Consider the following 25,434-nt stretch of genomic DNA (forward strand, 5'->3'; position numbering starts at 1 on the left):
GAAATTCCTGGCTATCTAAAGAAGCAGGTTAGCAAACAAGCTGACAAAAGACATCCATCTCCAGCATACTGCACTGAAGTGCTAAAGACTGCCAGTTGCTGGAATCCCATGAGGAGAGAGAGCTTCAGCCTTTGCTTGTAGCACAACATGGCTGCATGTAGAGACATCTCTACTGATTTATTCCATTCATTACAGTGCATTTCTTGCCTTTGTAGTGGACTAGAGCTATTGAAAATATGAATAAATAACTACAGTCTTGGGATCACTGTAAATAAGGATGGGAGACTTTTACTGCATAGCAAACAGGCCTCTTTTCCAGGGTGAAGTCCTGCAGCATCTTATGCTGTGCCTGTTGGTCTTATAAGTCTTCTGTTTTTCAAAGGTGCCTGTCAAATGCAAATGCAGCAGTCACCAAAGTGTGGTTTCTTGGCCACTTGTGGCCATTAGACCGCAGCCAGGAAACTGCAGCTGGTCTGCAGAACTCCGTTGCCTTCTAACTAAAAACTTGATAGCAAGCTTTGTGATCCCAAGAAATTTGAGTGCTGAGAAAACTCCATTCATTCAAACAGTTTAGGAGACTCTTTTGAAGTACAAATTAATATTGACACTTAGGTGTGGCTTTATATGTACTTGTAGGGATAGTGTGATACCATGTACCTCTATTCTAATTTGCTTTGCAAATTGTATTTTAATACTGTAAAATGAGACTCCAAGTACAAGTTTATTCATATCATTCATAGGAACAAGTGAAATAAATATGTATTCATAACTAAATTTATCAAAAATACTTTCTTATTCCTATGCTTAAGGAATATATACAATTGTTGGGCTGAAAGAAGTCCATTTTGGTCCATTTCTTCCGCTGAGTTAACAGTTGTCAACGTTTTTCTTCCCCTCAATTATTTGCCTTGTTGTTATCTTAAAACAAACAAATCTCTATCTGCTTCTCTTTTTGACCTTCATTGTCTATTTGGCAATGAGTCAAATAAACTTCTTGCCAAATAATTTTGTTCTCATTTTGCCTTTGCTGTCATTCAGTGCCCTGTCCCTCATTTCTGCCGCTAGTTCAAAAAGTTTTAGACCATTATTTATCTCTCCTCTGTGCAGTTTGGTGCACATCAGTGACATTACCCCTTACTCCTTTCCCTTACAAAGATGACAGACCCAGTTTATTTAAAGCTTTTATTAGATCTTTCAGTCTCTTTATCTTTTGCTGAGCTCTGCTCCACCTTTTTTGTTACGAGGTTTAGATAATAAAGACCAGACTGTGTTGCTCTCCCTTGTGTCCAACGTGCATTTCACCAGGAGCGATCACACTGCAGTCAACAAAGGTTGCTTATGGAGTAAGGTACTACTCAATTCAAGATTCACAATCTGCTTTGGAGTGATCAGGACTCTACACAGTATTCCAGGTTCAGAGAGGTAATTTCCTCTGCTTTCAAGTACGTCTCTACTTACGTGGTTTATAATGTTATTATTTAGCTTTTGCTTCTGATTAGTTTTATTTGGAAACAGTATTTTTAACCCACTCATAGCATGCTGGTTTATATTTAGTCCCATTGATGACTCAGTCCCATATGTTGAGCTTCTGAATGTTACAAATTAAGCTAGTCTTAGAGCTAATCTCATTTTAGTAACCACCTCAGGTCCCCTTTCCTCCACATTGGCATAAGAGGGAGCAGTGGACCCTCCTGTTGCACTCAACTTTGGGACCATATAAATGCCATACAAAAAGGACGGGTCTAGCAATTGTGACTACAAATGCCCTATTTTACATTTTTAGCATATGTTTGCATTTATTCTTTTCCAATTAATCAGTCTCTTTGTTCATGAGGTTATTAAAAATTTAAAAAAAGTTCCTCTGCCTCTTTTGATGTCTTGTATAACTCCAGGACAGGCCTTGATAATACCAGCATTCTTAATGCAATTTAATTCCTTGGAACACTGATTTCCCTCTATTTTTTTAATGTACATATGGCTGATTTTAATATCCAGAATATTTTCTGATATTCATTAAATTATCTGCTGCAATCAAGAAGAGAATTTATATTTCTTTATCAAGGTCATGCCTGTTACTTCACTGAGTTTCAGACAGAGTAGTTATGATACACTATACTCTCTTAATTTACTCCAAAACTTTATCAGAAGTTAGACAAACTGCCAAAGAGTTTTTACCTATTCTTGACTCATGTATTTTTACATTTATGCAACTGCATTTGTATTTTACAGCAATATTTCTATGATTCTATTGAGTTCCTTCTGTGTTTTAAATTAATTCTTAATTATTCAACCACTTTTCCTTATTTTATAATTATTACTAAATGGCATACTTAGCTACAGTGTTAAGTGTTTACCTTGGACCACTCCTAATTCCAGTCTATTCTCCCTGTTTCTCCAAGCAATTTTTTTCCATTTCACTCCACTAGCCACCATGGGCAACCTTACAAAAACATGAGAACCATCTCCCATCTCTACAGCAAGACAAGCAAGCCCTTTGCGTTTCTCAAAACTACAGTGAGAACACCCCTTTCTTTTTAATACAGTAGAGGTAAACATTTGACCATACTAATCATAAGGACTCTTTTCAAACCAAGCATATGTAAATAGCTATGTTTGTGAGTACACAAGGACACAACAATTCGAGGAGTTCTCTCTTCTTTCTCCCTTTTTTGATCTTATATTGGTCAGCCATGGATGTTTTATACCATACAGCAGCATAACATACTTGGCCTTTGGGGAGTAAACAAATCACCAGAAGTACACATTTTGTTGTGTATTTTGAAGGAACACATCCCAGCTTCCTATGTAAAAAGAGTGCATAGCAGTTCTGTTGCCTGGTACCTATGCAGTTCAGAAGATCTGCCCTTGGCAGTGTTTCCAAACAACACCTCTTACACAATGTGGATAAACTGCTCTGCCACAGGGACTCCCTGCCTGAACCTCTTCTATCCTTCTCAGCATGCATGGCACCAACTTTGCATTGAACTCCATTTACTCTAACCCTGCATGCCAGTGCATTTGTTTTTTTTCCTTAAGTAATGTGTTTTAATTAACTTATCCCCCCAAACCTTAGGTTCTTCTTTCTAGTGCACTGTTGTATGGGAAATGCTGGTAAGGACAAGGGCGTGAAAACATAGAATATCTTCCAATCAGATCTCAAAAGTTATTTTTTAAAGCGCAAAAGTTTTTAGAAAAAAAAGTGTCAGCTTCCATTGGTTATTATAACAGATGTTCCCTTGTGTCCTTGTGCTGGATCTTGCTGCATCCTTAAGTGAGAAGTCACATCAAAGTGGGATCCATTACAGCCTAGTGAATAGTTTCTAATTGTTTCAGTGTCATATAGATGCTCCAGGGCATATCCAGTTAGTGTGTAAGCATGCTTATCAAAGTACTGCCTGTGGGAGCTGTAATAATTTGGAGAGGCTGCAGGGTGGTCTCCTTGGGTTTGTTGAGGAGACATGTCTGAATGCAGGTAGTCCTTAGCAAGTACCAAACTAGATTTTGATATTCGGTCAGAACTGGGGCTGCTTATCCTAGACAGTGCTGTGGGGCTGTTGTCATAGTCATTTTCATGTGGGCTCATGATCTTCCCATCCCGCTGCTGGATGTGTTCACAGGGAGGAGTGTTGGCAACTGTTGGCACGCGGCAAATGTCCGCCGCCAGCTGCTGCTGAGGGTAGCTTGCAAAACAGATAGCGTGCTTCTTCCCTGTGCCATTAATGGACACCAGTGGGTCAGGAGTGGTTTTCCGCAGCTGTAGCCTGCTTTCTTCTTCTTTAATCATTTGCTGGGTGGCTCTAATGAGAGTTTCAATTTTGCTGGGCTCATGCGGACTGTTCTGGTACTGCTCGGTACGGTATCGGTCTCCTGACTCGCTGGCAGAGCCAGGATCGGGTGAGCTAACAACACTGTCCTCATCCCAGTGTCCTCTTCCTAGGAAAGAGAGAAAGGAGACAAGCACTGAGGTTTAAGTGATCTTGGAGAACATGAATCTGAACCTAATTCCACACACAGAAAATCAAGTCAGAGGCAGGTCATAACAGTCAGCAAAAAAGACCCCTTGCTTTTCAGTGACAAACTTTAGTTTCCAGTGTCTCCACTTGAAACAAGCAACACAGCTGATAATATGCAAAGAGACCTAAGCACCTCAGCACAGGTATCTGGCGTCGCCTGATACACTCTTGGGTACCCAAGTACCTGGATAATCCCTGCAGGTATGGAAGCAACTCAAAAGCAACTCTTTTGGAGCAGCTGGAGGCCAGGCAGGATATCCTAGGACATGCCAAAGTGCCTTCAATGCCAGTGTTCAGGCCCCTGGCCCCTTACTACCTCTTTGCATCAACAAGGTCTGAGTGGATTGGGTCCATAGTAAAAATAAAAATCTCAGAGAATTACAAATGTACAACATTCCAGCCCTACCAGGAGTTAAAACAGAGACAGCATTGAGAAATATCTTGTGGTTATGTTGGGACTTGATGCAGGATACACAGCAATAAATAACCACAAGTGGTAAGGGAACTCTTCTTCAAAAGCTCAAGAACCCATAGCTGTTAGACAGAGACCCTGTAAAAATGTGATGTCATATCCCCATGCATAAATATTTGCTTTTGAAATGGGAAATATTATGGCATTCTTACCACTCTTTAAAAAGTAAGGCCCATATACATACCAAACAAGGTGTTCAGCTTGCAAGTAGCTGAAAGGACAGAATCATACCTGTCAGTGCTCACCAGAAAGAAAGAGAGTGGCCCCAAAACCTGAATGGTCAACATTATGATAAAGGGCTTGATTTGCTGAGATGCTTTCCTGCAGGAGGGCCTGTGTGTGACTTGCACGTGTTACTTATTGACGCCTCTGCCTTGGCACACACAAAGTCCTCTTTGGGAGCGAACACTTTGGGTTGGCTGACCGTACTCCTCAAAGCAAACCCATTTTCAGACTACCACATGAAGTTTCCCCTGTTTTGTGTTGGGTCAAGGCATACAGATCTGTTTGGGTTGCAGACCAATACCATTGCATTGCAGAGTACGCTAGAAAAATCAGTGATGGGCTTTTGCAAGAAAAATATCCTGCCACTGCTGGGGAAGTACTGCACTGTGGGCTATCATGGACATGAATTTATCCTTCACATCCTCATTTGGACCCAAAATGCCAGGGCTAGTCAGATTTTTTCCCCAAAGCTACGCACAGATTGAAGACCTACTGAAAAATGTAACACTTGACATATAAAAAACCCAACAAAACAAACCTGCAGCATCTGAAATTACAGCAAAGCCAAACAACACACTATGACCAAATTATGTTACCCATTTGGGTTAATTATTCTTGATAGAGATATGGAATTAATATCTAACACTTTTCCATTTGTACCTCACTATGATATTTCCATGTTCAGCAAGAATTATCATGCATAAAATTTGCCAACAGATTATCATAATTTGCTAGATTCTCTTTTTTTGAGAAGAAAAAGCTAGAAAAACACAAACAGGGCAGAAGAACAGAACAGACACAAGGAAGGAGGCATGTTCTCACAGGAAAAGGGGACAACAGTTCTCATCAGCAAAATTTTCTGGTTTTTCCTCTGGTTGTATTTCCTGAAACTTGCTATTTAATAATTTTTTCTAATCTCAACATAATTTTCCTCCGATTGGAGCAAAACAGAACAGCTCTTTTTGTTAACAAAGCCTCGTTCCGCAGATCAATGGAATAGTACTCATGTAATCTGCTTTATGCATTCTTTAGAGGCAACATTTGTTTTGAAGGACCCTTTTGTGGAAAAACTTTTTTTTATCTTGCAGCCATTCTTAAAACCTTGAATTCTGACTTTAGGGCCTGCTACTGTCTTCCAAGACTAAGCCCATAATTTTGAAACCAAGGATCTTTTGGACTTTTCCAAACTCAGTATCAGGCTTTCACTGTGGTTTTTTTATTAGCTTCAGCCTCTGAAAATGTTTTAATGCACTGAGTTGCAACCTGCCAGAAACTAAACAAAATTTCAGGCTTTGTGCTGAAAGGATGGAGAGGTTTAAACTGGCTAAAAATTATCACTGAGGATAAATGTCTGAAGCCAAAAACAACTGTCAATTTCAATAGCCAACTTTAAATAAATATCAAATCATACAGAATCTAGTAATAACCAGTAGGGAAAAAAGTCACTCGGAGAACAATTTCTCCAACAGCTTTCAAGACTTTTTAATTTCTAGCTTGGATTTACCTATAATTTTTTGCTAAATATATTTCATCTGAAGTATCTTGATCCTAAGTCCAACAAAAACCACTTTTCTATCAAGTGGATAATTTTGTTTATACTTTTAAGATCACACTTAAAATCTCCTCAGTCGCATTTTTCCACCTAATTTCACAATGAAAATACAACAAAACTATATTTTTCTTCATATAAACCAGACTATAAAATTCTGCTCAGCTTGAATTTTAAGTATCATCTCTGCAGATGTGATCGCTGAGCCAAGCACATACACCAAAAGCATCTTATTTTCCATCTTTCACATAAACAGCTGTGTCTCTGTCGTACTGCTTTAGCCGAGATGATGTCGCTTCTGCAAATCCTTGTTATGTCTTACCATGAATCCTGTGCACTGACGTGATATGGGGCATACTGTTCTCATACGCTTCTCTGCTCTCGGGGGACGACTTAGTCAGAGGCAAGGCTGAGCGAGAGCCCCACCAGCTCTCCCTTCCCGGCTGCGGCGTGCCAAGGAAATACCGGCCAGCTTCGCATCTGCCTCCCTCACAGGCCTGGCTGTGGAAATGCCTGTCATCAGCCAGCCTGGAGTGGTCCAGGGCAAAACCATAGCAGAGCGCGCTGCGGTCTGAGTACTGTCTGTAGGCACAGGAGACGTCGTGGTGCTGGGAGCTCGCTCTGTCCGCAGGCTCCAGGAGCTGTGGGGAGGCCGTGTCGGTCAGGGGGCTCCCACCCCACTGGCTCTCGTGGTCAGACTCGGATCTCTCCGTGTGAAACCCGGAATACTGCAAAACAGGAGAAGCAGCATGGGAATTACCACACCTGGGTGAAATCTGCACGTACCTGCACTGGGGAGGCAGGGTGTGTATGTGACAGTGTGTTTTTTGTGAGCGTGTCTGCACCTTCTGATTGGGCTCCTGGTCGTTTCCTGTACAACACTCTGTAATGAGCTCGCAGATGACAGGACAGACCTCATGAAAATCTAAAACATCCCATGTCGGCCCTTAACAGCCATCTCCTTTATGATGTGTAATATTAGGCTCAGAAACATCAATGTTGCAATTCAATATATTTTTAGTATGTCCAGGTTTTTCTTGTTGCTTTGAAAGCTGTGCTTATGCTCAGCCAAGGTGCTCCAACTCACTTCAGCAAAACACTTCCAAAAGGAACTGAAATAACACTGCTCCTGGAGCATTCTCACATGTCAAATTGAAACCGAATGTATTTGAAGGATTTTTTCTAAGGGTTCACTCTCTTTTTCTCATATTTTGTTTGTTGATATTTTTTTCTTACTTGGAGTTGCATCTTTGAACTTATTTCCTCTTATTAGGAAGGAAAAGTTGGCACCACCAACAATTTTGAAAGCTCTAAAGTGATGGCAGATAGGTAGGAAGATAAAAATCCCAGCTCTGTTGCAGTATGGGAACAAGGGAAATCCAGAAACTATTTGCCAGTAATGGTGAGTGCTGACCAAAGCAGACAGAATGAGCATTGTTCACCCTCACTAAAGCAGGGCCCTCCCAACACAGAAAAGCATCTAGTAGATTGTTTGAAAATTAGTCAGGACAGGAACATAAGAATTTGCTTAGAGAGAAGTAAGGGTTAAGTTAAATGTCACAGATTTCTAGATATTCATATTCATATGCTTCCAACTTTTAGATACCTTTTGGGAAAGGAAAAGAATGTTTATTAAACCCCCTAGGATTTAGCTATCTCATTTTTAAATCTTTTTATTTATTGGAACTGTCAAACTTCACGGAACATTTTTAAATCAATTTCACCCATGATTATGGGCTGGGATGAGACCAAAGCTGTACATGCTCACCTCTTCAGCGCTGCACACTCATGTCACAAATCAATGTATTACAACATGAAACCTTGGAATTCTCCCATTCCATCACTCACCTTCCATATGCCCACTCTGCCTTTTCTTTTAATAGGCCTAACATAAGGTTACCTTCCTTTTCATTAGATTAAGTTGCTATGAAACTCCTCATTATCAGCCAGGATCAAGGTTTTATGCACTTACCAATCGAAAGTACTTACCAGATGTTTGACTTAGAGAAACCTAAACCATGTGTGCAACATCAGTGGAGTTTTTTGGCATTTAATTGGGCATTGCTTCAGTATTCCAGTTTATATTTGTGAATACTGTTTAGGTTGTGAACATGATAGATTTTTTAAAGGAAACAAAGAAAGGGTCATGGCTTTGAAGAAGTCAATTATATTTTGTTATTAGTTGTCAGAAGAGTATCCATAGGCAACAAGCCTACCAGTAGACATGGAGGAGGTCAGAAAGTTAGTGCCACCATACTCATCACAAAGGTTTAGAGGTGAAAGGCAAAAAAACCCATGAATTTTCATGAAGGTTAGATAGTTACAGAGCCACAAAAGAGCTCTTTTAAATGCCAGCAACTCAACATACACTAACTAGGAACTTTGTTCCGTCACCACAGTGTTATTTTCATCAAATGGAGCATCTGTCTTTTCTATTACCCTTTCAGACCTAACATTTACAAACTGCTTAATCACAAAGACACCTTCTCAAATAACAGCTGAATTATTGTAAGCTTTTTTACAAAAATGTATTGTAAGCTTTTTTACAAAACAAAAATTACTGTAAGCTTGTTTACAAAAAAATGTGATAAAATTAAGTTTCCAATTTAAAAAATTTGAAATTATTAACAAGATTAATAGTTACTAAATTTTATTTAGGAAGAAAAAATCAAAAAAGAAGAAAATACATTTTAATCTGTTTTTAATTTCAGAACTGTTTTTAATGCTCTGTTTGAATTTGACTTGTATAAACCAGATTTTTTTAATTTTAAAAGTTAAGCAGAAATATTATACAGCATAAGCCTAAAAGCAAATATAGAAAAGTCAAGAGTTCATTTGTTTTCTTATTAAAAATAAAACTCCTAGTATGTATTTCTTTCATGACAAGGACAAGGAAAATTAATTTCCAATAATATTATAATGAAATTTCTTTTTGGACTATTTATGATGATAATAAATGCCAGAAAATCTTTCAAACTGAAAACTCCTAATTTCCTGCCCTATCTCTACTAGATATTCTTCTATTAGTTCTCTTTTTCTAAGGACACTTCAGTGTCCAACATAGCTTCTCTTGAAGGGAATATCTTCCTTTAACTGAAAAGTTGTGCAATTTCTGCTTTTATCTTGAACCTAATCACAAAAGGCCTTTGTGCACTTCTCCTAGAGAAAGGGAAATGATCTCATATGTTTTATATCTAGTATCTCAGAAATGCACTGTGTGATGTCATACAACCATGTATCAAGACCAACGACACTTGACTCATCTTCTTCCTCCTTGATGCGAACGAAGATTATTTGAGATCTGACCCGTGGCAGGTGTTAGGCCATGGACAGAATTAAATTAACACAGTCAATTGCTTGTGGTCCACATTTTCTGCCAAGGTTTGATATGAGTATTTACTCCTAAGGTGCAACATAAGCAGACAGAGGGCAAAAATATGTCTAATTTCCTTTAAAGCCAGTCACATCTCTATTTGGCATCCTCAGGCTGCCTCCACTGCTGCAGTGCAGCCACTGCCTCTTCTGGGAATCTGATGTTGACAGGTGGAGACTTCAAATATGGGCATGTGTGACATGTTGATGGGGGAGAAATGAAAGGGTGATCAAAGATATTGCTTTACTGAAATGGGAGTGGAAACACTATCTCTCAAGTCAGAATTAGGCTCCCATATGTCAAGTGATGAAAGACCCATAAAAATTAAATACGATTTAATGAAAATTATGGTAAATTAAAATCAGTTGGGTTTTTTTTCAATCTCAGTCATGTCTCAGCAGAAACACTTTATTGTCTGCTAATTTCTGCTCTCTGACTACTATCAGGAGTCAGAAGGCAAAATTAATTTATTACTTTTGAGTTTTTGACAAAATTTAATCAGTAGATAATGATAAAGAACTTCAAACTGGCAACATCTGAATTCCCTTCAGGTGATTTCTGAATTGTCATCTGGCATAAAAAATAACAAAATATAAGTTAAATGGTGCTCCAGCTGGTCCCTGGAACCTGAATTGTCACCTCTGAAAATTAGAAATGTCTTCCAGAGTGGTAATCCAGCATACAATCAAAGTGAGAGTGCACCAGCAGGATTAGCACCGACAAAGAAAAGGTCTGTGGGCCATCATTGATGCATTTTCATTTGAGGAAAAACTTCAGGAGGGTTAAAGAGATAAGGAAATAGGAAGATATAAATTCCATGTCTAAGGAAACTTACTTTATGAGAGTCCAGGGAAGGGAAGTGTATTAGGCCAGTAGACAATTTAATATTTCTCGTGTGATTTTCTTTTGCCTGCCCTTCTATTCCTACAGGTGTCTCACTGGCCTGAGGACTTGTCCTGTCATACAGAGCAACATCAGCCTGCTCTACATGCCACCCCAGATGTTCAAACAGCACACATTATAGATATATAATTTTCTGGCAGCCTACTCAGGCTTTTATCATTATAAACATTAAATATATGGTGAAACCCTCGCAGAGCCCTCTTTTCCATGAAAAACTTTCACTACATCAGCATTAACAGCTTTTCTCTTGATTTGTGTCTGAACCACGAGGAAAAAGAACATCACAGATGCAGGCTGCATTGTACTAAGAACATATGCATGATTTAAATCACTTTTATCTTACATTTTACTAATGTAATCCTGAAATGAAAAATATGCTCTTTTCGCATTCACTATTATAGGCACAACAGATGGTGAAAGGCTTAGATTAAAGTAATACAGCATGTCCATTAAAATAACCCCCACTGCTGGTGACTCTTCACCAGACCAGGAGTTATGTTTACTATAAAAAGAGGGGTTTGCTTTGCTTTTGAACACACTAAAAGTTGCCAAAGCTTTAGGCTACAGGAAGAAATTGAAAAAAAACAAAAGCCAGACTGGCTAGAATTCTTCCTGATTCTGTTATCTTTACTCCATTCGGTGATATGTCCAAATAGTGATGAATTGCAGAATTAATCCAAATTATCCATCTAAGGGAGATATAAAATTAATATATCTCTGAGAGCTGATGCATTAATATATACACCTATGTACCTACCCATTAATATATACCTATACCTCCATCCAACAGCTCTTGGGTACATCCTTACTTGTATGTGTGTTTTCATTTTATATATATATATGTATATATAAAATCTTTATCCAAGAACTAAGATGAGATATGAAGGAATAAACATTTATCCAGATCTCACCATGAAACATTTCCACTGCAGGGGCAGACAACAAGCAAGTTAAACATTTTTTTATACAACCATCATTAATGGGACATTTAACTCCAAAGCAGTTCAGATGATCATAATTAAAATGCATAATTAAATAGCTTGCTGCTATTGCCTGTGTATGGAATTAATGAGGTCCTGGGCTAGTTTTTGGGAGTACAAAGGTACAGGGCTAGATTTTGGGAGGCCTTCACAATGATGATAATGATGATGATGATGTTGTGGGGAAAGACTGCAGGCATCTTTTCACCAACTCATTATTTCCTTTTTCTGCAAATATCTATCAAATCTTCATCTGCCTTTTTGGTTTTTTCCCCACCATCTCTTTCAGCTCTGCATGCCTCTGGTGGGACAGGACTAGAAAAGCACTCTTCAGACTCTGAGAAAATTCTGCAGCTGGGCCATGAATTTTGGGTTGCTCTCCTCTCTGCTGAGGAGGTTGCTCCCCTTCCCCTGCCTGAGGCTGGTTTCACAGAACCCACTAGCCCAGTGTACAAACAGCACACTGTGTTAATCAGACGATGACCAATGCCTCCAGTTCAATGAATTCAGTTTCACTCAAGAGTCTGCAAGATGCACATTATGCTATATTTACTTTTGCATAAGAATTGAAGGAAAAACATCAACACTGTCTTAGATGACTGAAACACGCACTTTTTGCCCTAGTAGTAAAGATTCAGCTGAGATTGATTAGTAAAATTTTCATACTCTTCACATCTCATGTACCTATCTTAGGGACACAAGCTGGCAAGGTGAAGGATTCTCAGTCAGCATCCAATAAAGCATATGATTTCTTTTTCTCTTCAAGAGAGAAGCAAAGTAAATTATAAGAAAACAAGAGAAAAGGGGAAAATGGGAAAGAAATTATGTACTTTTAAAATCTCATAGGTGTCCTTGACCTTAAGAAGTATTTTCCCTACTGCCATTATTTTACTAATAAACTTTCTGCTTCCTTTCCTCACTACAACTCAGGCTCCTGTGTAAGCCAAAACCCGTGACCTCGCTCTTCAGCTGTGACTTTTAAGTCACACTCTAATTCTCCTCTACTGTCTGGCAAATTACATGGGCAGGAGACTGAGGGACACAGGCTGTACCACCTGCTGCATGTTCTTCACAGCAGCCTCTCTTAGTCTTTCAACAGTTTATTCAGTGGTGGAGAAGGATGACAGAGGGGCAAAGCCAAGCTGCCAGCATTACTTGTGGTGATGGGCTGCAATGAATGGCATGACCATTTTTCAAGATACTGGCAACTAACATGGCTGCTTCTTTTTGAATGATGAAATATGTGACTTTAATATCAGGCAGCTGGTAATGAGGATGCAAAATGAAAGTGGAGACTAAGCACCCTGGACTTTCATACAATAATCCCTGATAAACCAAAAGCATACAGCAATCCCTGATAAACCACAATGTTGCATTGCTCATTCAGTATTTTTCTCTGGTGACAGAAAGAATAAGGAGGTCATACTTTTAGAAATCAGATAGATGTGGAAGGATAACAAGCCTTCAGCTCGGATTGTCCTGCTAGCAAACGAATACTTTGGAAGGGACTGCATAAGGAAAGATGAGCTGTAATTACAATATATCAAAGACAGTCATAAAAATTGAATTTAGAATTATTTGTATGTATCTTCCGCAGTTCTTTTAAACTGATTACAATTGTTACAATGATGTAGTGCATTCAGGAAAAAGGCTTTTTTTAAAAACTCACAGAGACAAGCATGAACAAGTGAGCTATAATAACCTCTGACAAATGTTAGATTCTTAAAATTAGGAATTCATATTATCTAGGTGCTCAGTTAATACTTCCTGTGCCAAAAGCAGATGTCATTTAACTGAAATTCTTATGCTTGGTACTTTTGAGAGGAAAAAGAAAGAAAACAAGGAAGTGATGTACATATTCGGGATCACATTGGGCCTCTCTTAGAGGTCCATTCAGAAAACATTGCACCTGCAAAGAAACTGTAGTTATTAAGGTCATTATCAGTGAAATATTGAGATTCTTTAAATATTCTACTAAATATTGGGCTCTTTAAAAATACATAGCTCTTCAGTCTTACATCTTGAATTCATACATTTATATCCAGTTTGTTTATATGTCCATTTATATCCTGTTATGTAGAGGCATAAGAGCAGTAGGACTTGTGTCATTAGTAAAGATCACAGTTATTTAAACAAACATGTTTTTTGAGCTAAAAGTTTGATTGTGTAAGGATAGAAGTACTATGACATTGCCTGCAGAAATCAGTTGCATAAACGTATTGGGTAAATTTCAATTCAAAGACCCAATTGATTCTGGTCCATTCTCCAAGCTGGGACATGTTCCTTACAACTTAGACTTGAAAATGAAATCTGGGAAATTAAAATCTACTGATGCCAATGACCACCTCCTACTGCTTTCTTCCTTTCAAAGGTTTACACACAGAAAAGTACACATTTTCTTGTTCCAATTCACCGAGTTAGTTGACTGCATTCCCTCATCAAAACTCATTCCTCTTGACTACAATTTCAGTATTAACTGCTATCGAATATCTGGCAGCTTTCTAGATTTCTTGGAATTAGTAAAGACCAAGTAAGAAAAAGCGAGATTTCTCAAATGGCAAAACTCACAGTCTTCTCAAACCAAGGATTTCAAAACCAACATTTTCACTTCTCCTTCTGTCGGCTTCTCGTTAACTCATAGCCCTGTGCTGCTATTGTTGTTGATAATGATTTATTATGCATGCTGAAACATAAATGTTTCCAGCTTTTTAGAAGCAGTTTAAAGAAACATATTCCTGTCTCAAGCTCATATAACCTGCTGTCCTTTATTCCCTTCAAGTAACATGTTCTTTGGCCCATTCTAGTTATTTGGGTAAAGTAGCAGCCAAAATCAAGATATTCAAAGATATTTGATTTAGTTTTCCAAAGACAGCTACCTGTGGGTACGGTGATGTCCTGGATTTTGACTTTGTGCTCGAGAGGCGAGATTTGCTTCCCTTTCTATTATCCGTAATGGTCGGAGCTGAATTTGCATATGAGAATGCTGGCTTGGTAGCAGTGACCTGATCCAGGGAGAGCTGTAGTCCTTTATATTCTGTGTCCCTATATGAAAGGCAAAAGTGAAAAACAAACTCACTTCATGTCTTTATGGGAAACATTCCTTTATTCTTAGTGGGGGGTGAAAACGGAAGATATTTTTAAGAAAAAAGAGTAAAAACCATCCAGGGCATGCCAGTATATCCCCCTAATACATTTATGGAGTATAGCTTACTAAGCAATAGCAGTATTTTTTCACTGAAAATATGATTGCTTTTTGCATCCAGCTGTTATCACCCTGATCTGCTTTCTTCAGTAATAAAAAGCGATGGGATGGATATTTCTGAGATTTGTGTTACAGTTCTACATTGGTCACATAGCTAAGCAGTAAATAGGATACATTTTCCTCACAACTCTTTTAACCATATGACTACAAACTTTCCATGTGTGTATTATGTGTGTTTGTGTGTGTTCACATGTGTGTATGTGGGGTGCACATAACAGCTTAGACAGATGACTAAATAAATTGAACAAAATAATTTTTAATGGGAAACATTTGATCTCTAAGGTTGTATTTTTCATTGCTTAAGAAGTTTCAGGCAATTGCGTAAATTTTGTTGGGTTTTTTTTTCTTCTATGGGTCTTATGAGTGTTTATTCATCCATTTTTAGTTTCTTGTACCAGTTTACCAGTCAGGGAAAACAGCTAAATAAATATAAATCTTGTGATTTAAATAGCCTGTCCCTCACCCACAAAATAATAGAGATTTTCTATGGGGAGCTATATATAATGACAGTTTTGGAAGTTTGGCATTAGTTTCTTCAAACTAATGAATACATAAAAGTAAGGAAAACTGGCATTGTTCACAATGTCTTACTAAGCATAATGAGGGCATATGCATTGGACTGCACTCCTCTGCACACATCTGCATGTCTGCTGATACCCGGGGGAGTAACAAATGAGCTCTCCAGCTTTCATGTAGTCATACGGAACCGATTCTGACAATGATTTATTAAAAGAGAGCAAAGCAAGAGCTTCTTCCTGACCTACCTACCTGGAGGAAAAGAGGAAGGGTTCATTTTTTTTTTCCTTTGTATTATCAGCAGAGAAATAAGGGATAAGGGAGGAAAAATGCTTCTCTTAAGCAGTCAAGGAAGCAACATATTCATTCACACATTATCCCATACCCCACCCAAACCTAAAGATTAAATATAAATATAAATGACTTATAGTTAAAATAAATTGTTTACCCAGCTTTAGCAACAATATCTTGGTCTATAATCACACAAATATTGATGTGCAAGCCATAAGAGTCTAACTTTTTTAGAAAGAAACTGCATCACAGTCTAAGCATATTACAGCTTAGTAGACTGAAATGATTTCTTATGAAAGTCAGGAGTAGAAGAATAAACTTGCTAAGTCACTGAAAAAAGTGAAATAAGATGAACCATTGAGCAACCACTGATAAACCTGCATAACCAACAGATTAATTCATCACAGTTCTACAATTTTTTTTTTCTTCTGATAAAAGAAGAGGTTTAGGTTTTTTGACCATGCAGACAATGTATATATGTCTGTGTATATAGAACACATGAAAGTAAATCCCTAACATTAGAACTGCACTGACTGTGCTGTTTCCAGTCCACAGCAGACAGAGATTTGTCAAGCATAAATAGTGCTTTGTAATGCAAAATTAGTTCTTTAGGTAAGTTCTTGGGGTAGTTCTAGTGAGGTAGTTCTCGAGGTAATTTCTTCAAATTTTGGCTTTAATAGAGATAGGTCTCTGCAAGAACACATGTATTTCAAATATCCTGTCTGCAGTGAAAGTGTCTGAGTGTGGGGATTTGCTTTGCCCTCTTTGGAAGGTATGGTTCATCTACATATTTTGAAAGCATTAATTTTTCCCATGGTTACCCTCAAAATTGTCATCCAGACACCTTGACTTGACATGCAAATCATCTGTCTCCATGACTGATTCCTAGGAAATTATCTCCATGTTATATGAAACACAAGAGATGTCAAACAGTCTTAATAACTGCTACAATGCATGAGATTCTATCAATAGCCCTGAAAAAAAATATTAGTCTCATCCTGATATACACACTCCCCCTGACTAATTATAAGAAGAGGAAGGGTCTTGTGTTCTCAGTGTCAGATGCAGAAAATATTACCACCAGAAACTAAAAATAATCAAAACTAGGTAGGCACATTTTCAGAGCCTTAGGGGGTTGTATTTTGGTTTTCAGCCTACCAACCCTTTTACCTTTGGTTTTGCTGAAGAACCCACAGCTCTGTGCTCCTGCCATTAGCTCCCTATCTCTGTTTTTTCCACCCTCTAAACATCTGCTGCTCTCTTGTGTCACTGAAAAAGTTTTAAAACCCTGGGAGAAATGCTACCCTGCTATTCAGACCACACTGTGATTCCAACACTGCTTGTCTGCTGTTATATGTGTAAGGGCCAACCACTCAAGAATACAGAGACTACTCTCTACAATGTTTCTAGGTTGTGGGAGCCAGAAAAAAAAACCCAACAAAACAGTCAAACCAGACTTACCAAAACCTTGCATGCCATTCTGTGTTACTTTTCTACATCCTTTGTATTGTTATGGTGAGGGGTCACCCTCCCAGAACACCACACCTTAGAATAAACAAGACAAGCTTGTATTTGCAGCCAGTTGCTTAAACAGTAACTTCATCCAAAAAATTATAATAAAAAACTACCTGAAGTTCTTGCTGCCAGATGCAAAGTTTTCCCTTAGAAAAAGAAGACTCCTGTGCTCTTTTTGCAGATGAAATACTGGACTTTTTTCGTCACTGAGTGATGATTCAATACCATCTCAACCCTGTCCTAGAGGAGCTACCCTTCAGAGCAACCAAGAGAGATACCAGAACACTATCAGCAGCTGCACAAGATAAGTACCAGAAGTTAAAAAAGAAAGAAAACGTGGAGGAAGGGTCCAATGGCCTCAATATCAGATGCAAAAGATGTTCCACTAAGAAATGAAAACATTTTTGAGTATATACATATGCATTGTGAGACAAAAGACTAGGGAAAGCAGGGCTCCTAGTGATATACAAACTACAGATGGAAATTCCAACAGCTTCCTAGAAGAATTTATAAAGCTTTCGCCAACATGGAACTATAATCTCCACATTCTTATTCTCAGACTCCTGAATCCTCTATTACACAGTCACAGCCACACACTAGTACAGCATCTTGTGTTCTATGCATAATTAAAAAAAAGGTGGTGGATACAAGCCTCTTCCTCCAAGGTCCTCACCTTCAGGATCCCACAGGGATCCATACAATCTACATCTATCTACATGAGACTGCTGAGAGAGAGTGATATGGCATGTGTTCAATTGCTAACAGTATGTTGCTGACAATCTACTATTTATCTCATTTTCTGATGCAACTATCATCACTATAAAACATCAGAATAACTACAGGAAATTAGCTCTTAAATGAAGAACAGATGGATCAAACTGAATCCAGACAAGACCAAAGTGATGCTTCTTTGCAAAGGGAAACACATTGAAGACCTCCACCTTTTCATGATGGGAAACAGCCATTCTTTCCACAGTTGGATGGAAATTCTAGGTCCTCTTTGACTCTTCAGAGGACATGAATGCTTATGCTTTTGGTAGCACGTGGTTCAAAAATTGTATTATTTTTCCTCTATCTTGTCGTTCCTCCCCATATGAGAATCTGGCTGGTATGGTCAATGAATCAGGCACCTACAGACTGGATTGCCAGGCTTCACTGTAAGCAAATTCAGAAGGCAAAGCATAAAATTTCCTTGCTGCAATATGCTGTTTGCCATTGTCTTCTCAGATCTAACTCCCAGAAGCATTTCCACTCTATGCCATGTCTCTGGCACTTTCAGTGCTCTTTATAAAGCTTGAACCTGATTTTGAAAGTATTTATAGGTATACTACATGTACACCATGAAAAACTGAGGATCAAAGACTGCACCAACTGCATTTCTCTGCAATGAAGCATCTGAAAGCTGAGTACAAAACATTCTTCACTAAAGACATCTAGCTACAGCAAACTGCAAAGATGGTGAAGGACAAGGGATGAAAGAGCAGAATGTTTGGAAGAGGAAGCCAATCTGTTTGTACATGACTTGAATGCCAAGTGAATCTCCAACGCTTATGTGAAATCTCAAAATTCAGCTTTAGAACTTTTTCCCTACTACTATGGCCAAAATGTACTATATGAAAAAGGTAGCAATAGTCTAGCTAACCAAAGTCTGAGTAAAAGATAATGAATCACTAGCAAACAGACACACAAAAAAAAAAAGTCAGTAAGGGAGTATCAGAGGACCACAAAACTTGAATTCTTAGCAAACAGGAGAGTTTGCACAAATACAGTGACTAAGCGTGTGGTTAGAGCTCACCATCAAAATGAAGAGAAAATGGGAGGGTTTTTTTAATGTGGGCTTTTTGAAGGAAAAAATATGAGGAAAGGGTGAGTCAGCATGACAGAAATAATGTTGGGGAGACAGAGGTCCAGAGTGGCTCACAACAAACTAAAACTACAGACAAGCTGGGCTTTCATTGTAATTGTGTTTCTTCAGTTAATATGAAGATGTTTGGAACTACTATAGCTCACCATGGAAATGAGATTAGACACTAGCATTAGACAGCTAAAGGCACAAATAGTTTTCAAGATATTATTACTCCCTACTTAAAGACAGTGTTGGCTATGGAACAGAAGAGAACTTAAGCCCTGAAAAATGCTTCTCCAACAGAAAGAGCAGATAAATAGGATGTATCCAGAAGAAGTGAAAGCATGACACTCATTAGTAAATAATAAATAACCAGATTCATCCAAAAGTACTTCAGAAGGGCAATCAGACTGAAGAATACAGATCTTATGTATCCAGAGCTATAAGCAGCATAACCTTCAAAATAAGAAGAAAATCTTCAGAAAATAAGAGAAAATGCTCAGTTCAAGGAAAATTCTGCAAAACTGTGAGGAAAAGCATCTTTTACATTAATAACACTACATGCCAGAAAGGTACACATACAGTAACTGAGAATACACAGATAACCAACAAAGAGTCAGACATTTACTGTGCATTTAATTCCTTCAAAAGACACTGAATTTAGATACCTTCAAGGAAATTCAGTATAAATTTCATATAACTCATATATGGAGTTACAGCATTGGATGAAAAGGTGTGATGGGAGCATCAAGACCTGACAAACACTGGATAACCTACATCCACATGATTCCTTACACATATTAAATGACTCATGAAGTACAAGTTGAGAGTAAATGCATTATGTGATCTTAGTCCAGCAGACTCTTACATCATTGATACAATCATTCACCTGACTGAAGCAAAGCAGAAAATACTGTTCATGACAATGAAAAAGGTTTAATTACAATTGGTTGCACTATTCTTTCTATTGAATACAGGATAAATGTTCTTAATTTCCTCTAGTTTTACTTGAAAAATCTAAGGATAGGGTCATACACACTCTTCATTTCTTTTAGTTAAAAATCAGAAAAATTGTATTTGTCAGATGTTCTGCCAGTCTTGCAATAAAAACTGTGAGATTAACTAGAGGTGCTAACGTCATTAATGTTCAGTCTATTTTTCTGAGTTACTGCAGTTTGGCTAAAATCAGACATGAAGGTGGTAAAAATCAGACACTTTCTCGTGAATGTCTGACCACAATACTGCAATATATCACTTTTCTACTTTTACACATTGCCTGCGACTTTTAACATTTCCACACTCCAGCTCATGCAATGCTAACAGAGCACTCACTATTCAGCAGATGAGTGAAAAGAGAACAGATTCTGGTTGTTTGTCATCTTCATGGCTTCCTAAATCAGCAGATGGTACAACAAAACAGACAATTTCCTCATCTGCTGTGTCCTCAGTTCATGTACAATGTGTCTCAGAAATGTTTACAAAGGCCTCGGTCTGCTCACGCGATTTGTGAGGAGGAGCATATGCAATCCCTTCAGGGATTTATCCTGTCAGAATAAGGTTTCACTGAGGTTGTACAGGAAGCCAAATTTCAGGACAAAGTAAGGAAAAAGCTACTGAAGCTCACTGCTTGTCATGAAATTAAGCTGACTTTCAGTTGTGAAACCTCAAAGTTATTCCCCCCCTCAGTTGTTCCATCAGTAATAGGGATAATGTTAGCAAATCTCCTTCCTAAAACTTCTTGAGTGAATAGTCCCATATAGGCCAGACCTACTGCTCACCAAAGTAATTGGAAAAACTCTCCAGAAATCTTTCAAGTGGTTGCTTATTATTAGTACACCTAATGTCTACTCAGAGAAGTGTGAGTTCTGTATATCAGATCCCTTCACGAAGTTCCAGGCACCCATTTATCTCCATAAATAGCACAAACAACAGTGGCTGTTTACATCTTGTTGAGTCAAAGTTTACAACTTGTCCAGCCATGAGATTCACTTACACAATATCATATTTCCATATTTGCTTTTAAAGAAAAAGCAATCCAACCCAGGAAGTCTAATTAAATTATTTTATACATTCAGAAAAACTGAAGCACAAATTTTACTGTATAGGTCACTTAACACAAATGTCTGAGGATTTTCTCTAGACAACTACTGGGAGAGAAATTTTATGTATACTCAATGATTGGTTTCTCATCTCATAATGCACTCATTTAACTGCCAGTTGAAGTTATATAAAACATCCTGGCCTCTAGACAATCATGATGGGCAGGTTTTTCAGCAGTCTGAATGTAGAGTTTGTCATTCTAAACTACATGCCTCACCATCTTTGGCTCCAAAAAGGAGACCTGTATTTGCCTTTATTTACTAGTCTATTAAATCAGTGTCACCCCAGTGCATCAGCAAGTGCAATTAGGCAGCACATCTTTAGTGCCACATGAATCTCAGTTTTCTCATATCTCTGTAGAATTATTCCCATTTTACATAAGGCCAGACTGATGACAACACTGCAACACTGCAACATTGCAACAGACTGCTCTTATACAGACTAGATTTTCATATCTCAGAATTCTTAATATTCTTATGTGCTAAAAAAATATACCTTGAATACCAATGACACCCACCAGACACTGATCCAACAGCCATATGATCTGGATCAATTCTCAACCCTCTCACGGGCTACTGGTGCTGCACTGGATGAATTACATATCCTGGGACTTCAGCACTTGGCACTTCCCTGAGTTTACCATCAAGGCTGCCAAGGGAACTTCTTGTTTTGATAGAGTCACATTTAGCCCAGCACTGATTGCTTCTGAGAATCCCTACCTTAACTTTGCTGAATATTAGCTCTGAAGATGAGGATAACAATATGCTATTGTAACTAACACATATTTGATAATATATCTTTTTCTGTCTCACCTGTTAAATTTAATCTTTTTGTTGGAAGAACAACCTCCTTCTATCAATGCACAATAGCTAACATTACTAAGCTAACTCTCAGCTTCAGCCCCTAGCTGCTCTTCACCACAGATAACAGGAAATACATTTCCCAAGAGTACCCATGTCACTATTGGAGCAAAACATTCTTTTATTATTTCAGAATCTCCATGTATGCAATGTAAATGTTTTTAACAATGCCTTATACCATTTATCCTTGATTAAACCTCTTCTAGATAGTTAATCATTAATGATTTCTTTACAGTTGCTGTGCAAACAGCTCATTCATGCCTATGACATATCACATTTCACAGACGTGTTCTTTAATTGGATTAATTTATTTCTAATCTACTGAAGTCCTCACTATAGTAATGCTTGACTAAATAGACATAAAACTTTCATATTTAAACTGCTAAAATAAATTTGATATGTATTCTATGAATGAAAATATTTGACTGAATACATGTAATACCATTGTTATTGTGCACCTAACTAAGCAGAAATTATTTGAAATAGCACATTAGATGTATGATATGCTTGTGAGGAGGGATTTCAGAGGATGCTGATGATTTTTTGGCAGAGATTATATATTAACAGTTTTCAAATGCTAATAATTTCTACATCCCATTAAGGGATGTAATAAGAAGGACCAGTAGGAACTCCTCTTGATTTTCATGAAGGTTGTTGGATGTTGTCATTTTCAATCCAAGGACTTTTTTAGAGCTAAGTGCTTCATACCAGTCCTGTCCCCTCATGGCAAGGGAGACCACATAAAATGTTTTTTGAAGATTAGCTGCTCTATGTTTTGTAACACTAACTGAAAAGCTGGCACAGAAGTGGATACAAGTCCTATATCTGGGTGTTTAGCAGCCACAAAATACAATTATGTAGCTACAGACTATGAGTTATTAGGGGCATATATAACATTAAGCTCTAACTATAGGGCTTAACTATAGTTAGAAAACTCCACTCTCACATTTTTCTTTCTAAAACTAGTAATTTTGTTGAATAATCCTCTGATCTATATGATTCACCACATAAACTGTGTGGGAGCTTCATTAAAAAAAAGGCATCACATTGCAGAGAGGTCACTGATATAACAGAGGCTGTCCTGTGTGTAAGAAAATGCACATCATGGCATAATTATACCATACATAAACCCCTCATGCACTGACATTTCAAACATTGTATGCTCTGACCATCTTATCTGGAAACTTGAAAAAGCACAGAATGGGAAAGAAAGTATGATGATGAGCTTGGAACAGCCTTTTTATGAGAAAAAATTAAGGACTCTCCTCAGGTTAAAAAAGAGGTGACCAGGAGAACAAAATAAGATCAGTAAATTGTGAGTGGCAAAGAGAAGGAAGATACGAGTAGGAAGCAGTTTTTCACTTCTTTTTCCAAGGTAAGAATTATGGGCTATGAAATGAATGAAGAAAAAGGAGGCTTTTATTACCCCATTTACTTAACCTTGGCAAAAACCAATATGGTGTCAAAAAGCAAACCAGTGAATTTATGGGGGGAAAAACCCCACAAAACATTGACAATGAATACATTCAAAGATCTCATATGTTTCTTGGAAGACATTTGAATTTCTTGGAGACTGGGAGAAAGTGCTAGGGAAACATGGATACATGGACTGCATGTTTGTCCTATTTTTAATCTCTTTCCAAAGTATTTCCCATGGTCACTATCAACATGTGTCTGATTCTGTGTCACTGTTCTTATGTTACACTCTATACCACACTAGTTAAGCAGTTTCATACCCCAGTTCCTCTGAAACTGTGAAGAGAGGTCCTGAAAATTTGCTGTCATTACTTTTAATAATTTATTCTAAAACTTTGTGATGTTTCAGGTTTTCTAATCTCCTCTGTTTTCCCCATAATTAAAGCTTTTGTTGTGACAACCTTCCTAAGATCCTAAGGTGAACACTTAAAAAATTAGCTAGCTTTTCTGTGATGACATTCTGGATAAGCTTCTGTGATCTGGGAATAAATTATCTTAGGGAAAAAAAAATGAGCTTGAAAAATTATTTACTGTTCACTCTATTTATTCCTCTTTGGGAAATTTTCTATCTGCATGCAGCATAATGAACTTCCCCATCATTCCACACTGCTTTTTCTGATCAGCTACACCCCATAGTGAAGAGGCGTGTTGAGTGCAAAAGGATTCATGAACTCCATCTGGTAGGGTGTCCCATTTACAATAGATCCCTTCCTCTTCCATCAGATTAGTCCTTTCTTGTTGTAAGACTCTCACCTTCCTCAGGAGAACCAGTATTTTTCTACAACAAAAATCTTTCTGCTTCACTAGTCACGAGTTCCTCAGGTTTGGCCAAGGGAGGGCACTTTGCCTCTGACGGCTGTCACTTGCCATCAAGAAAAAAAGTGTGCTATAATACTTAATAACTACTTTTCAACTGGAAACTACTTTTCACCCTTCTTTTGCTAAAATTTTAAGATAGGTAAGGGGAGGAAGACAGGCAAGGATTTGCATTGGAATTTTGGCTTTTGGGGAGAATGTTTTTTTTGTTTTTCTTTTTGTTTTTTTTTTTCAAATTAAACCTGTTTTCTCATTTCATTTTTTGGACCAGAGTCAGACCATTTTTAAAGTCCTTCCTATCCACAGCCAAACCTCTACTGGAGCCAGATCCCACACACATTATTTGCCACTTGGGTCTAAGTCTCTGCTCTTATTGGACTCAGCTTGGTCATCCAGCTTTGATAGACATACAATGCAGACTTTTATGCTGATTAAACAGGAGGCAAATAACAAGAAAATATAATGAGGTTATAATGTAATGCATAAGTCTCCATTTTATTTGATAATTTCCTAATAATCACTGAGCCTATCTCCTCAAAGTCTTCATAATACGTGGTTATATTTGTTAAGTGGGTCCATTAAACATTTAAATTTGTATTGGATAACCTGTTTGACTCCCTGGACTCTCTGGACCACAGAACAAGTTAAACCATCATCTCTTGCTCTACTGCTGTTACCCCACATTTTCTAGGAAATTCAGAAGACTTTTTTAGTGGCAATTATTGCTTTTTGACAATTATAACAAAAACTCTACATTAACATGTGCAGTTCAAGAAATGCATGCCCATGTAAAAATCCAGCTTATCTAAGTCTCCAGTGGGTTGAGTGTTTATGGGTAGTCAAATACTTAATAGGAAGATATAAAATTTCTCAAAAATAAATTAAAATAATTTAATAAAACACAATAATATCTACCTATGGTCCTCTTTAGAAATCTTAATCTGCCTAGTACCTTGTCCTCTTGGTCATAGTTTGACTGAGCAGTCAGGGCCTTAGTTGGCTTTAGCCATTCTGTTGTCACTGCTCCACATGCATATTCATCAAAGGTTTTGGGATGCTTAGGACTGTCTCTGACTAAGCAGAGACACTCTTATTGTTCCCATAATACTGTCCACAGCAACATTCACGCAGATCAACTCCACTGCCAACCTACAACCATCCTCCAACCAACGCTACAGCCAATCTGCAGCTGAAGGAACTCAACCCTTGATTTTGTTAGTGCAGAGTGCAGCACACA

At 37.9% G+C, this 25,434-nt stretch overlaps 1 protein-coding gene across 1 annotated transcript in view; it reads right to left on the minus strand.

Moving 5' to 3' along the window:
• Positions 1 to 3,202: 3,202 nt before the first annotated feature.
• The window catches only part of SIM1 (SIM bHLH transcription factor 1), a 45,290-nt gene continuing 23,058 nt past the window's right edge, over positions 3,203 to 25,434 (minus strand). Inside the window, exons 9-11 of the mRNA XM_054280244.1 lie at positions 14,392 to 14,557; positions 6,582 to 6,987; positions 3,203 to 3,933 (exon numbers count right to left, since the gene is read on the minus strand). Of these exons, the coding sequence (XP_054136219.1) occupies positions 3,203 to 3,933; positions 6,582 to 6,987; positions 14,392 to 14,557 (1,303 nt within the window). The remainder of the gene's footprint in view (positions 3,934 to 6,581; positions 6,988 to 14,391; positions 14,558 to 25,434) is intronic.

Source organism: Melozone crissalis, unplaced genomic scaffold, assembly GCF_028551555.1.
Source record: "Melozone crissalis strain CALT ecotype California unplaced genomic scaffold, PUWL_Pcris_2 ptg000027l_1, whole genome shotgun sequence".
In the NCBI taxonomy this organism is placed as follows: Eukaryota; Metazoa; Chordata; class Aves; order Passeriformes; family Passerellidae; genus Melozone; species Melozone crissalis.